The 15,851-nt window shown below is 37.3% G+C and overlaps 1 protein-coding gene across 7 annotated transcripts in view; it reads right to left on the bottom strand.

Moving 5' to 3' along the window:
- Positions 1-15,851, bottom strand: part of LOC147180601 (receptor-type tyrosine-protein phosphatase mu) — a 212,088-nt gene that overhangs the window by 81,462 nt on the left and 114,775 nt on the right. For all 7 annotated transcript variants that reach the window (XM_086072904.1, XM_086072911.1, XM_086072893.1 and 4 more), the window contains exons 10-11: positions 8,942-9,143; positions 7,868-7,970 (exon numbers count right to left, since the gene is read on the bottom strand). In XM_086072904.1, the coding sequence (XP_085929030.1) occupies positions 7,868-7,970; positions 8,942-9,143 (305 nt within the window). The remainder of the gene's footprint in view (positions 1-7,867; positions 7,971-8,941; positions 9,144-15,851) is intronic.

The following is a 15,851-nucleotide window of genomic DNA, read 5'->3' as shown; positions in this document are numbered from 1 at the left end:
ATATCACTCAGAGAGACACCTGCGGGAACCTCATTTGTACTTTTTCAGGCTGTTTTTGCTGTCGATATGTGGAACAGATTCACTTAATCTCACTTAGCTCTTTTGTTAGGAAGATTATTGTATCAATGTGATATGAAGTCAACCGGTGAACATCTTTTAAAGTACTTATTTTTCCTCATTTTTTTTTAATCATCAAATTTTTCCAATATCATATAAACAAAGTATATTCCTCCTGACAGTTTGTTATATAAAAATGTGTACCCTAGCCTGTTTTAAAAATATATGCATTGTTTGATATATAAGTAAGTGTATAGCGAATCAAATCGTAATCCCACCAAGTCGAATCGAATCGTTCCACTTTCAAATCAAACCGTCCTTGAATCATTGATATATTTCACCGTAATGGACTTATTGTATGTAATACATATTTTAATATATTATTATTTAATAAATATTTTAATAGATTTTACACAACTTATATATTTTTTTTAATTCCAAGTATATAATATATTACCCCCAGGATGTTTTTTTGAAAAAATCTTATCACATTTTTTCATATATACAGTAAATTTACCCTTAATAACTTTAACTATTTTTAACATTGCATGAAGTTTCACAAACATTTTTATGTATGTGTTTGATCATTCTTTGTACTTATTTTATGTAATAAATATTTCTAATATATTACATAATAAACCCCATTTTTTTTTTTAAATCTAGTATTTTAAAATATATATTTCCCCCAGCATATTTTTTATTCAAACATATTTTAAAAATATTTCCATTTATACAGTACATTTTCCCTTAATGCCTTTATTTAAAATAATAATAACTAGAGCTGCGGGCACTTTGGAGTACTTGCACGTTTGGGTACGGGTACATTGGGGTACTGGCACATTCCAAGCCTAATTTCTTAGAAAATGGCATAATAACCTTTACATATGGATTTATTTATTTTTTTGCTAGGTGTGATGAGTGTGCAAAGCGCAATGAGTTTTGGTCAATGTTAAGAACCTAAAAATCAGCGTCCTTTTTTATTTTTGGGCAATGAGTTGCCCCGATTGGCATTACATTACATTACATTACAGTTTATATTTACGCATAATTGTTAGTTTTACTCATAGCACAATATTGCTTTTATTGTCAATAGAGAGCATAAAAAATAAAAAAATAAAATAAAAAGTACATATGTATCAACATCTTAAGGCTTCTGTGACAAATTTTTAACTGGATACCTTTCACGGGCAGTAGATGCAGTAGATGAAAATTTAAAAAATGAAAATTTTTGTGAACACTAGGTGGCGATATAGATTTAACCGAATATTATCATATAGATGCCTTTAGGTCGTGACTATTAACATACATGAGAAGTTTGGGATTTTTTGGAGCATGTACAGTGGAATTATTAAACATTTTCTCCTTTTGTGGCGAAGCAAATACGAAAGTTTGAGGCACCGCCCCGTCATATAGTGTTTAAAAAACTCAAGATTTTTTCCCCAGTTGTTGTCCCAGGTCTTGAGATGATACAGGCCAAGTTTAAACTCAATTAAATGTATCGTCTCGGAAAAGAGGTCAAATGTATGACCTCTGTGAATGTGCAAAAATGGGCCAAAATAGGACATTCAAAAATTCATAGCTCATTTCTTGTACATTTTTAGCACATGGTCCCAACAGACTTTTTTTGTGCGTCAATTTTCGTAGCTGTAGGTCAAACGTGCCGGGATTGGTTTCTATTTTTGTCCTGTAGGGGGCGCTATGGAACTTAATGACAACTTGATAATATCTAATTTTTCGCCATGCCTGAAGAGTGTTTGGTGAACTTTTTTAAATAAATGTTTAGGTCCCCAAAAATTTGATTGTTTGCAGAGAATATATATATATATATATATATATATATAAAAAAAAAAATAATAATAATAATAATAAAAATAAATAAATAATTAGAACAAAAAACAATAGGGACCTCGCAGCGGTCGCTGCTCGGGCCCTAATAATATTGTATGAAGATTTACAAGCATATTTAAGTATGTGTTGTTTGCTCGTTCTTATCACTCAAGAAGAGAAAATGTCAACCGCTCGTTGCATTTCCTCCCTCCCTCGCTGACGCTCGGCTGCTGTTGGATAGCCACTGCGGCCCCTCTGTACGTCTGACAGAGACCACTTTGTCCACTGAGTCCTGCTTGTCTCATGGACGGGCCACTTTATCATGCGTGTAGCGTCCCGACGGAGGTCAGCACGCCGCTGACTGACAAAGAGTCCGCTCGCAGCTGTTGCCGATGTTTGCGCCGTGGTCGTGCTACGGGCTCGTTGCTAATAAGATGTTAAAAATGCGGAAATCTTACATGCATGAGTTTGTGGTGTGACGAGACTGCGCCACATACACACAGTGTATACCTCTATGAGCACTATCTTAAAAACACAATGTGTATATGAATAAATTTGATCTCAGCTGTGGTCCCCCGCAACCTGTGCCGACACCAATTAGCCCCCTCTCCTCTCTGCCCAACTCATCTCATAGATTTCTCCTCCGCAGACCAATTATGCCAGATTGACTCGCCAACGAGCGGACGGAGGCCACGGGAGTCTGATTTATTTTTCATGTGGCCTGATAACAGGGGCGGCGGCCTCTCCATCACCATCTTGACTGGCGCTAATGCTAACAGGGGCTGATTTAAAGCGGCCGTAAACCAAACAACTCTGAACACTCATCGGCACAGCTCACGCCGTTTCCCAAGGTGCGAGAAGACAATGATTTTTGTGCTTCGTCGCAGCGCTAAGCGTATGCCAAGCCTTCGGCAAAGGAAGTTATTGCTTATTTTAGGGGTGTGTCAAATCACTTTGCTTTAGTGCCGATAATCTGATGCTACAGGCAGGGGAAAGTACACATGGAGCACATTTGCAAAGAAGTACAAGCTTAGCATAGTTAAAAATAGGAAACATTTAAAAAAAATATACCAAAATAAAAAACAACTGTTAGGGGAAATATATATATATATATATATATATATATATATATATATATATATATATATATATATATATAAACCTAAATTTAAACAATGGCTCTAAATAAGTACTCAATTAGTAAACGAGTTATTGATTAATTTTGAAATCACTGTATGACTATATTACAGTAAATTTGAAGTCGGTTTTGATTTAAAACACGTGAGTGCATTGAATCAAACCGAATCATTCAACTTTAAAATATATCAAGATACGTATCAGATCGTCTTTTATTCAGCGTTTCTGCATGTATCAGTAAATCTAATTTAATACTTTTTAATGCCGTTTCTAAAGCAACTGAAAACAAACGTAATGCCTATGTCCTACTACATAAGATCAGTTAATTTCCCATTTACCATGTTACTGCATATGCACATTCGCGCGAGCACCCAACACACACACACACACACACACTTACATGCGTTTTATACTGTGTTGATGTCAGTCTATTCAAAATTTTTATCATAATGTATCATGATTTCCACAGCGAACTCACGATTAATCACTAATTGGATATTTGACATATGTTCTAAATGTACAATAAAATATATTTTAAGTTTTTCATACTCTTGGTAATGAACAAAAGCTGACAAATATGTTTACCCAATACATATAAGTATGGTTTAAACTTGATTCATTGATACAGTAATTTATAAAATGAGCGGAAGTTAAAAAACAATTCAAAATAATATAAATGATACTATACAGTTAAAAGGATTGTAAAACATTGAGTTTTTTTCTTTCTGCCACTCGATGGCATTAGCATTTCATGTTGGACGTCGATGACAAACAGTACATTTTTCTTTGCAAATTAGTTAATTTAATTTGAAAATGAAGGGATTTATGGACCCCAGCGTATTTTGTTCATTGTAAATTACAGCTAGTACCCAGTCCCCACAAATACATAAAATCGATGCTTCTAGACATTAATTTTTAATGATTTTTAAATTACTTTAATTTCCCACAAAATCCATTTAACTCATTCACTCCCAGCCATTTTCACTTTGGCTGTTTTATTGGATTTTGACTGATTTTTCAAGGCCCACAGAATATTGTGTTATATCACTATAAAAACATGGAACCTTCCAATAGAAAGATTAAAGTTTGTTGTTTCATCAGGAAAAAAAAGTATATTTCTATTTGTTTCCCATTTTGCAGCAAATAACATTAGCATATAGCTAAGTTTAATCATTATTCACAAATCTGTTTAGAACTGTGGGTAAATGAGCTTGTTTGCAACATGGCCGTGGTTGATCTCTTATACTCTGCTGCCACCTGCTGGCCGTTTTTGTAATTACTACCATTGCTTCACCCGTTCTCTGCAGGTCAGATGCTGCATCAAAGTCTTCTGAATGCTCTAGCAAAAAATCTATAAATTTGTCTGGGGACACTTAAAACATTTAATGTAGAATGTAAGTTTTTAAGAGCAAATGAGTTAATGACTTTTACTGTAATTGCTTATTGACCCGCGGAAAGCCTGTTATTGGAGAGATGGACACCCCGATATATACATATATAATATCTCTGACTGAAACGGCACATTTATTTTACTTACAAGTTAATTCACATTATAAAATGTAAACGTGAAACGATTTGCATCATGTCCTCTCGAGCTGAGCTGTACCATATTGAATTAGAATCAAACCGAATTGTTTCACTTTTAAAATAAATTGTCATTGAATCGTGTATCGAGATACCTACCAATTCACCTACAATTATTGGAGAGATGCAAACCCCAAATATATACACATACACACACCTTGGGAATCTTGGGAGTCTACTATAGGATAAAGGAGAAACCTACAATACAGTATAAATAAATAAATAAATAAATAAAAGTATACCGCCTGGCATCAGTGCTTCATTTGAGTACTATGCCAGAGGACATGTCATTCTCGGGTGCAGATTATCTGCTGCTACGGGGAAGAAGAAAGCATCTCATTTGCAAAAGCACCCTTCATATTTGAAACATCTCCGCTGGCTGGAGGCAAAGGTGACGCCGGCAGAAGAGTTCTGAGTTAGTGGCGGCAAAGATAAGCGGAGGCATCTCGAATCATTTATTGCCGCGCAAGCTTGTAAACATTTATTTTGATGTGAGGTGGGTGTATTCTGGCCCCCGTCCAAGGGGGCAAACGTTACAGCGGCATTATTGATAGACAGTCGCCTTAATCCTCTTACAGGAACACTGTCCCCTCTGGTGAGAAATGTTCCCGGAGATTAACGGCCCAATCAGAGCGCTACATATATTACATATATGATAGCAATTAGCTTCTTCGCGGATAATCTCCACTATGACTTTAATTCTGGCGCAGTGGCGGATGCTTAACGGACAGTCATCATGGCGTTATCGTGTCATCTTCCAGCAGACTTCCTGCAAAACATCTTAAAGCGCTCGCGGGCACGATCGGCTTCCAAACCGAATCAGCAAGTCACATGATCAAATCAAATATGCTTCTGCTGCTGCTCTGCGTTGCTGTTATAAACCCATCCAAAAAGTGAGCAAATCCCTCGCGCTCATCTTCCTTCACCAGGGCTTTAAAAGTGATTTCCTAAAGTGTTCCATTTCAAATGGAATTAAATATCATATGAATTAAAGACCTTCTGTGTCAATGAGGTGATTTCCCGTTGTTGGTTGTACGTCAAGGAGTCATAGTATAATGTGTTTCCCCCCCCAAATTCCAGGCATCTTAATTCATCTTTGAAATGTTTTTGTTTTGTCAAAACAAAAAGGATATAAAATGACAGTACGCTTCCATATCCTCTTTTTACAGCCTTGCTGAAATCAGCAAACCTTCCCTTACCATGACCATCAGGGGCGGACTTTTGAAATTGTTTTATACTATAAATGTTATCAAATTTAAAAAAAATCCAATCATTTACAATTATTGTAATATTTTTCAAGTTTTTCATACTTGTGTTAATTATTATAAAAGCGTACAAATATGGTTACCAAATACAAATGTGCTTGTGTCATTTAGTTCATTGATATAGTAATTTTATAGTAATTCATAAAGTTACAGTTAATTAACAGTTGACAGGAGTGTAAAATATTGAGTCATATTTGTGTTAAGATAATTTTCTGCCACTAAGTGGCATCAGTGTTTCATGTTTGACATTGGTGACAGGAACACTAAATGTTTCTTTCAGAGCAATTAGTATTTGTATTGAAACTTGTAGACTCCAGGCCATTTTGCTCATTGTAAACTACCAGTCCCCACAAATGCATATATATATATATTAAAAAAAAAAAATCACATTAATTATTGCTAAATTGTGTTATAGTGACTCCTTTGCACGACGCTGTATGTAAAAGTATTTACATTTTGAAGGCCTCGCGACATATTTAATGATTCTTAATGCCAATTGAGGCCTTGATTTTTTTTAAAATGAAATCAATTTAATGACTTTTACCGCTTTTTAATGACCCGTGGGAAACCCTGTACCAGTATATAGGTTTTTCTGTCATTTTGTGTATCAAAGGTACTCATGCTACATAGTAACAGTATTTACTAAGAGTTGAGTACTTGTCTAGTACTAGTCTAATCTGAAAAAAAAAAAATAGCATGGAACAACCCTAATAATACACAAATATCAATACACATTAATTTCAGATTATATTTAGATTCAAACAAAAACATAACAACTTTAAATATGTTGTTTTTCTTTACCTTTTGTAAAATTCTGACATGTATATTTTTAAGAATTAAAAAATAAATATAACAATAAGATAATGTCCTGTCCATTTGAAAGAAGCCACCATGCTCAAGAAATAACAACCCATCAGAGACAGTAGGCGTGACCAACGAGGTGTCAATTATTCGCAAACACCCGTTGATCAATAAAGCTAAAATCTGCAAGTCCCCCATTTTAAATCTGTGCAAGTGTATCTAATATTAAAAAAATATGCTTAACTCAGCGTCACGTGACAAAGATTGACGGCTTGGTATACAGAGAGGGAGAAAACAGTAATCCAAAGTCGTCAGAAGTTAGGATCTCCAAATAATTGTTTTGGGTGCTGGCGGTAAACAAAAGTAGCAGCCTGCTGTGCTAATTAATGGAGGCTGTGATTCACCACGCGCTTCGTCATCATTTGATCTTTGTAATTGGCCCACTGACGAGACGCCAGGCGGAGCGGGTCCCCCCGGACCCTACCTGCGAGGCCATTAAAAAGCCATCTTTCTTGCTGCAAAGGCACGACGCGCTAAACACTCAAATTGCTACGACTCGGCGGAGTCTCTTGAGTTTTGTTGCATGCCCGAAAGGGGGCTCTGCTTCACAAACCTGGTCCCTCTCAAAGTCTGGTTCTTTTTCTTAATGAGAGCACCAGAGCAGCCTTGCTTGGATTGTTGCCCGCCAAGGAGGGGCATCAGCTGGGAGTACATGCTCACCTAGGCCGCCCCCAAAAGTCCGGTTCATTATTTTTTTTAATGGAGCTGAAATGTCTTTTGCATCTTTCGTAAAACTGTTAACTCTGCGTTAACGTACAGACTGCTACGTACTACTCTAGCAGTTTTCAGAGATTGATGGTGAAGCAGGTAAGTTGTGCCTCCAGCAAAGCAAAACAATGACTATGCGTAACTAACCACAAAGGCGCTAACAATGTAAACGCTCCAACAAAACGGGTTCAAACGAGTTCCTCGGCCGCCTGGAAGCCCGCTGAGGTTCAGGGTGAGACGCCCCGCTAACATAAAAGACTTGCACAGAAGGGGCATCGTGGAGCCAGCTCGCGCCGACTGCGCCAAAGTAGTTTCTCATCTTCAAAGACAGTGCGCTGGACGCCCAGAGGGTTCTATTCTCCGAGCGTCGTCATAACACTCGCTCATGTTGATTTTCGGTTGGGGGAGCTTTGACTGCCAAAGCCTACCTGACTGGAGCGCCTCTGCTCTGGGCAGGCTTCAACAGGACAGTCACCGTGCTGTCCGTCTGATTCAGCGACGTCTCCTGGTCATACGCCGGCATGGATGGAGCTGAGGGGGTAAGTCAAGAAGTGAATGTTTGGGCTTTTAAATAACCCTATTAAAAACCCTATTATATAAATCAGCTAACTACTCAAGATCTGGCTGCCTCCACGGCAACAAGACGTTAACATGTTGCATGTACTGAAGTATTTTTTTTTTTTAGGTTTAAACGATGCCCCACTTAACTCATTCACTCCCAGCCATTTTCACTGAAGCAAACCCCTTTGCTCTTGGCTGTTTTACTGGATTTTGACTGATTTTGCAAGGCCCACAGAATATTGTACCAATAACCAAAATAAAGATTAGAGTCTCTTCTTTCATCAGGAAACAAAGTATATTTGTATCTGTTTCCGTTTTGCAGCAATTAGCCTCAGAATATAGCTAAGTTTCATCATTATTCACAAATCTATTTCGAATTATGAGTAATTGAGGTTTTTTTCAACATGGCCCTGGTTGATCTCTTATACTCTGCTGCCACCTGATGGCCGTTTTTTGTAATAACTATCATTGCTTTAAGCGACCTCTTCAGGTCAGAGGCTGCATCAAAGCCTTCTGTATGCTCTAGCATTAAAAAAACAAATACGTTTTTGGGACCATGGCAATATTTAAAATACAACGTTTTTGGGAGCAAATGAGTTAAACGGAGCATAGCTCGAGCCTTGTTTTTTTCCTCATTTTAGATCCTGGGGAGCCATTGTGGCGATCGACAAGCTTTCCTGTTCGGTCTCCATCTGTTGGTCGTTATTTTTCTTTTTTTAAGTCAATGTCATTGCTCTGTACTTTTGTGCATGTGCATTGATAATAATAAAGATCCATTCCATTCACACTGATTCAGAGATTAACAGCAACAGGGTTCAGCACGTTAGCATAAGGCAGTAGGAAAATAATCATCAAAACATCATATAATTGCATATTCCGTTTAAATGACCTGAAAAGAGTGCTTTCGCCATGACTTATTCAACAGACCCACAGACACCGACCTGAAATCTTGGTGGTGAACTGTGTGGCCACGGCGGGGCCATAGCCCTTGGCCGTGCTGGCGCGCAGGGTGAAGGAATACGTGGAGCCCGGGTGGAGGCCCGCGAAGGCGTGGGCGGTCTCGTTGCCCGCCTTGGCCACTTTGCCGCTCTGGTTGGAGAGGTCCAGCTCGGGGTCGAAGGAGCTCACTGCCTTGTAGGAGATCTAGGAAGGAGTTGAATATTCAGTGGAGAGAGTGTGCGCTGCTGCCGCTGCTGCCGCTCCTCCAGGGTCTCGCTTGAAAACATTGCAGATCATTTAGGCTGTTCTCGTGAGACTCTAGTAAGATTTCATGAAAAAAAAAAAAAAAAAAAAACTGCACTCCACTGCTTATCTAAAGCTCAACTGTTTATATATAGACTACTTATTGATTAGAGTTGGTTTGTTACATACAATGCTGCTGACTTGCTTTTTTTTATTTTTAACATTTACTTAGACCACTTATTGCAGTCTAAAAAAGTTTGGTGAAAAATAATCCAATTTGGGGATGGGGGGGGCATGGACTGAGCCACTAATTTTACTTTGTACGTTGTTTTGTACAGAATGACCCTTTTTGGGGGGTGTTTATACAAAACAACTAATTTTGTACAAAATAACCCAGAAAGCAAAGGAATTTATTGGTCTTTTTTTTTTTTAAATACCCAAATTGGGTTATTTTAGAACCAACAGTTTTTAGAGTGAAGCCACACTTTTAAAACAAATGAGTAAAAACTAACCCAATATGGGTCAAAAAGGGACTGACCCATGTTAGTCAGACCTAGTTATTCATTTAACTAGTATTGTTATTGGGGTTGTTGTACACAATTTTTGGGGATAGTTTTGTACAAAAAAATTTTTAAAATAAAAAAAGGGTTGTGTTGTGCAAAAGAAACCGGAAAGTTAGGTCAAATTGACCCATGGAGTTGATCGGTCTTTTTAAAATTGTTATTAAACAATACACAAATTAGGTTATTTTTGTAACCTAACAAGACAGATTGATAATTGTGATTCACTCAAGAGAGTACTTCACATGATCAAACTTCATTCGGCAGATCCATTCGGGAAAGGAAGGACATTCTGTACAATACTTCGAGCTGATTGGACAATGCGGCATCTTTTGTTTTGACCAATCACGGCAACGGATGAAAATGTCGTCTTCGGGAAAAAAAAAAAGAAGAAGCACGAACATCTTTACCGGATAAAAATGCACGATGCGCTGCAGTTCAACATTCAACAAGGAAACGGTGAGTAATTCTGTGAGAAAAGAATTAATTGCAGCATCCATTCATTTATGTTAGGTTGGTTTGTTTCTCCTGGCGTCTGCGCTTCCTACTTTCGTCACAGCTGCATGTCCCGCCCTGAACAACGCCCGATTGGTACAACCTGAAAAATGTCAGTTGCGAACGTATCAGCGGGAGCTGTATTCTTGTAGTATTTGCGAACAAATACCACAATAATTCAGCTAGCTGGCAAGGTTTTTATTTTTGACCCAACTGTTTTTAGAGTGAAGCAACACGCTTACAATTATTTGGGTAAAAACTAACCCAATATGTTAGACTTAGTCATTCATTTAACTAGTATTGTTATTGCATATGTTGTTGTTTTTTTTACAAAACAAAATTTTGGGGTTTGTGTTGTGCAAAAGAATACTTTTTTTTTTTAATTCCCAAATTTAGTTTTTTTTTTGACCCAACAGTTTTTTGAGTGAAGTTACACTCCTAATAACATTTGGGTAAAAAATAACCTAATATGGGTCAAAAAGGGACTGATCCAGTTAGTTAACTAGATACTCATTTAACTAGTATTGTTATTATTTACAATTACACTTTTCTGGGGTATTTTTGTATAAAACAAAAACTTTTTGGGTTGTCCTATGGTTTATTGAGTTTGAATTCATTGTTTTGGAGTTGAACGTATAACTCAAAAATTTGGGTCAGGCCCTTGTTGACCCTTACTGGATTAGTTTTGACGAGTGTGATAAATGAACAGTTTAATACTACAAAATAGTCTTGTTTTTATAAATTGTTTTGACTGTCAATCCAAACCTGGCAGACTTCTTATGTGCCATTAAGGTGTGCCTAATGAAGCTGGCGTAAGTGCTAAATTGATGGCTTCCTGCGCGTTTTCTCCCGCCATAACTCACTGCTTTAGTCGACTCGTTTATTAAGAGCATAAGTGGTGAGGTTACAGCCCATTTGTTCATTCCGACTACCCCGCACTAAGGTGTTGATGATGGCGTACGTATTTATATTTTATGCGTTTGCGATGCTTCATAAATTCCGACACTCCGCGTTGAGGAAAAAATGTAAACCAATATTACGCGGGATGGGATTTGTCGACATGTTTTCCATTATTTCTGCAGTCACATTCATTAAGGACGTGGCGAGAGGCGGTGATGGGTAATTTCAAACTGAAACGTGGCGATATGCGCTTGGGCGGCGCAGACAAAAGGACTAAATGAGAGAAGGCTTATGAGCATTTCCAAACTTGATGGACACAAATTACGTGGCGCTCCGAACTGCCTTTTGTGTTCCTTAATTGGAATGATAATGGAGCTTTTCCTTTTTATGAGCGGCGCGCGGGGTGTTTTCTTGAAGTGGGGACTTGAGTTCTTCTGAATGGATATTAGTGAAAGCACTTGCCTTAATGCCTCCCCGTAGAACCTACAAAAAGAAAAGCACTGTCACTTCTTGTACGCTGCGACTTGTACCTGACAATCGGAGCGCTGTTGCCGCCATAGCTGGGCTAATTTTTCGACATGTCGGGAACAAAAGCCTCTTTGACGTTAAGTCGCAAGTTTGCAGCTGTCTGAACTTTTAAATGCTGTGTGAAAGTCTGGAATTTATGAACAAAATATTCAAGACATTTATCAGCAAGAATAAAAACAACTTAAGTAAATATTGGGGTGTCAGTGGCGGCTCAAATTGAGACGCAAATTGCCCGAAACACAGAAATGTTTGCCGCCGTATGCCAATCTGTAGCCAAGTAATAAACTATTAAGCAACTAGTCCATTAAGCCCATCTTGGCAATGTATAAACATCTTTGTCGTTACTTCGCTGCTGGCCTCTGACGATGTCCTAGCACAAAGAGCGCTTGCAAATGTGGACCCTGGACCGGAGAGATGTCACAGGGGTTAGCTTCGTGCTAGCTAACTGGTATGACAGAACACGAATGGATTTAAAACTTGATCGAAAGCCAACAACACATCCTAGGTTCTGCCATTGGCCGGTGTACGGCGAGGGATCCTGTAGGTTAGAGTAAGTTATTTTAAAGTAAAAAGGAAAACCTTGCTAACTAGCTGTGTTAGCGCGTTGGCCGCATAGGTACAATTCAATATACAATATTTTCAAAAAGTGAAAATGTGGCTAAGGAACTCCATTTACCAGTCCAATATAATCAAATCGGGTTTTTCATTTTTTGGCCTAGCGCGTGTTTTTCGGCAAATGTACAATTAGTTAACCTATTTGAATGGATTTGGTGGTTAAATGGTAAACTAATATGCAAACGTGTGTTTAACGTACGAGTCCAGGCAAGAGTATATACATATTCAAACTATACTCTAAAAACAGTTACATGCATGTAAAAAAATAACCCAATACGGGTCAATAAAGGGACGCACCCAACTTTTTATATTATTCATTTAAAGTAGCCCTAAGAACCTTTTCAACCTTAATCAAATATTTATATAACTCTTCTGATGAAACATCGACTTAAAACTAGTTGAATGGTACCTTTGCCATGGCCTGAGGGGGTCTGTATTATTTTTACTGGCACTAAGCAACTTTGAGGAGGCCACACAAACAAACTACAAATGTCCTGACTGCTTTATGGCATACATCATGTCCCCCTTTACCCAGTCGTTACAAAGACGGAAATCAATTTGAAAGTCGACGTACGATTACTGCTTTCTTGGCAGAAGATGCAAAACAACTGAAAAGTTTTTCTGAGGAGAAAGGAAAAAGGGAAGCTACTCAGATAAAAGGACAGAGTCAAGGATCAACATTGGCCCGGATTTCACTCGCTGGCGTGAGCTCAAAAACGACGCAATTCGCTTGCCCTCGTGGGAAATGTGGTCTTCCTTCAGGCATAACATTACCCCTATAGCCCATATAGCGCCGCCATAATCTACATAAACTAAAAGATCCTTAGGGTTGCTTTAACCCCAAAAGTTGGATCAAAGTAATTTACAGAACAACCCCAAATGTAACCCAATTTTTGGGGGATTATTATGTACAAAAACAACAACATTTTGGGGAATTTGAACAAATTTGACTCAAGTGAGTTTGACCCAATATTTGGGGTAAAATAAATAATCCACAAAATTTTTAGACCCATATTGTGTGATTTTGACCCAACTATTTTTCTATACAGTATATGTAAATGATAAACTCCATCACTAAATAAATACAATAAATACAGAAGGAGATGTGAACAGCAGCAACATTAGCCAGCAGCAAAATGTGGAGAGAGAAAAAATACTGCAATTGAATCAAAAAAAGTTTATAATTATAGCTATGTATAAGAATCACAAAATGTTTATGAATAATAAATACCATATATACCCAGCAGCAGTAGTCGGCAGCGCAGTATGTAGTAACCCCAAAAAAAATACACAGGGCTATAAATTATCTATCTACATTTAGAACAATGACAGACTGTGCATGAATAAACATATATTTTATATGCAGCAGTTACTGTGGACAGCAGCAAGAATAGTCAGCAGCATTACCCGTAGGAATACTCATACATAAATATACTGCATATAAATAATCAATACTGTAAGTGAACAGCAGAAAGAATAGTCACCAACATTACAGGTAGCAAAAAACAATCATGTATCAATAACTCTCTTTACACTTAATGTGAATAGCAACTGTACATGTATAAATTATATTTGCAGTACGTATAAGTGAATAACCATCAATGCTACAATCAGTAGTGAATTAATAATAAGAATACATTTTATTTGTAAAGCATTTAATATTTGACATCAAAAGTGCTAGAATTATTCAATAATAATACAAAATATTCCACTGCATGTAAGTAAATGTGAAAAGAAGGCAGAGAAATAGTCAGCTCTATTGTATGAAATCAAAATTAACATCTGGATTATCTGATTTTCAGGGGTTATTGTGAGTGAATGAATGAACAAAAAGCCTGTTGTTTGCGGGTAGTAGCCGTAAGTGGCGTGTTCGGAGAGCCTGGAGGCGGTTATGTTCCATAAAGTGGATCACACACATACACACACACTTCCCTTTTACGTGTCGTATGAAATTTTAAAGAAGATAAACAGCTGAGACGCGTCGCTCTTTAAGCCATTAAACCAACCTGCTGTGTGTGGTGTATTTTTCTCTTTCCTTTTTTTTATGGACATTGTTTCTGCATCCGCTCGACTAAACAAAGCCCCCACCCCTGTTGCCGCTCAATCCTCGCTCTCGTCCAATGAGAGGAGACCCCCGCTAACCCAGTCAAAATAACGTAGCGCGGTGAGCAAACAGCGATCGGAGAGGGAATCAATCTGTGGGAAAGGCGGCGGGATTACTTCCCAAACCATGGACTTGGTTAAGATCAATGTGTGTGTGTGTGTGTGTGAGTGTATTTGCCTTGTGGAGGCGTGCACAAGGGTGGAGAGCGGCCATGAGTCAACATTGACTCGCAACCGCAGTCAAGAAGAGAGAAATTGTGCTTCCAATAGAGTTCAAAGGGCAAAATACGACTTTATAGAAAGTATATCGTTTTAATTGTCATACCCTCGTACGAGTGTCTGATTGTTTATACGGATTGAAAGTGGTTAGCTTATTTGTAGGCGTGTTAGTATCGTTTTGTTTTTACACATCACGTGAGAGTGGCTAGTTTATTTTTGTACTAGACAGGTGTCTTATTGTTTTTACCTGCTACTATTGAGAGTTGTTGATATTTACATCTTATGCTTTATACTTTTACACTATTTCTAGACTTGTACAAGTGTGTCATATGGTTCGTGCATTTTGCCACTTCGACAAGTGTCTTATTGCTTTTACGCATTATGATTGAGATGATCTTATTTTTGCACATTATACATGTGTCTTAGTTTTTTTTAACATCACAATTGAGAGTGGTTTGTGTATTTTCGCACTCGGACAAGTATTATACATGAGCTTCGTTGTTTTTACATTGTGATTGGGAGCTTATTTTTGCACATGTACGAGTCTTATTGTTTTTAATTGCACTTATTACGAGTGCCATATTGTTTTTCAGCGTCACAACTGGGAGTGGTCATAGTACTCTTACACTCGGACAAGTCTATTATGGTATATATTTTACGCATTATGATTGAGGTTGGTGAGCTTAGTTTTTGCACTCGCACAGGTACCTTATTGTTTTGACTGTTACTATTGTGTGTGTTTTTTGTGCTAATTTTTAAATTGTTCAGTTTTGACTTTGACTTCTTGCTGTTGTTTATATGTCTTAAAATCAAGAGTGGTTAGCTTAATTTTTTACTTGCACAAGTTTGTTATTGTTTATACGTATTATTCTTAGGAGTGGTTAGCTTATTTTTACACGAGTGCAACATTTACTCTTTTTGTTTTTACATTTCACAATCAATTGTGGTTAGCTTCCGTTTTACATTTTTATGAGTGTCTTATTGTTTACACGTGTTTATATATATATATATATATATATATATATATATATATATATATATATATATATATATATATATATATAGTGTCATCAGCTTATTTTTATACTTGTAAGAAGAGTTCCTTATGTTTTTTGTGTAACTGGTGTGATTATTTTATTTCAAAATTCATACTAAATTTATTAGTCAGTATTGAGTGATTTGCTTATTCTTACTTGTGTTTACGGGTGTTTCATTGTTTTTATACTTTTCAACTGACTGCCTCTTACAC

This window comes from Leptonotus elevatus, chromosome 1 (genome assembly GCF_054856555.1).
Source record: "Leptonotus elevatus isolate MCC_2025b chromosome 1, RoL_Lele_1.0, whole genome shotgun sequence".
Lineage (NCBI taxonomy): Eukaryota > Metazoa > Chordata > Actinopteri > Syngnathiformes > Syngnathidae > Leptonotus > Leptonotus elevatus.
This window is presented reverse-complemented; position numbering and strand designations above follow the sequence as displayed.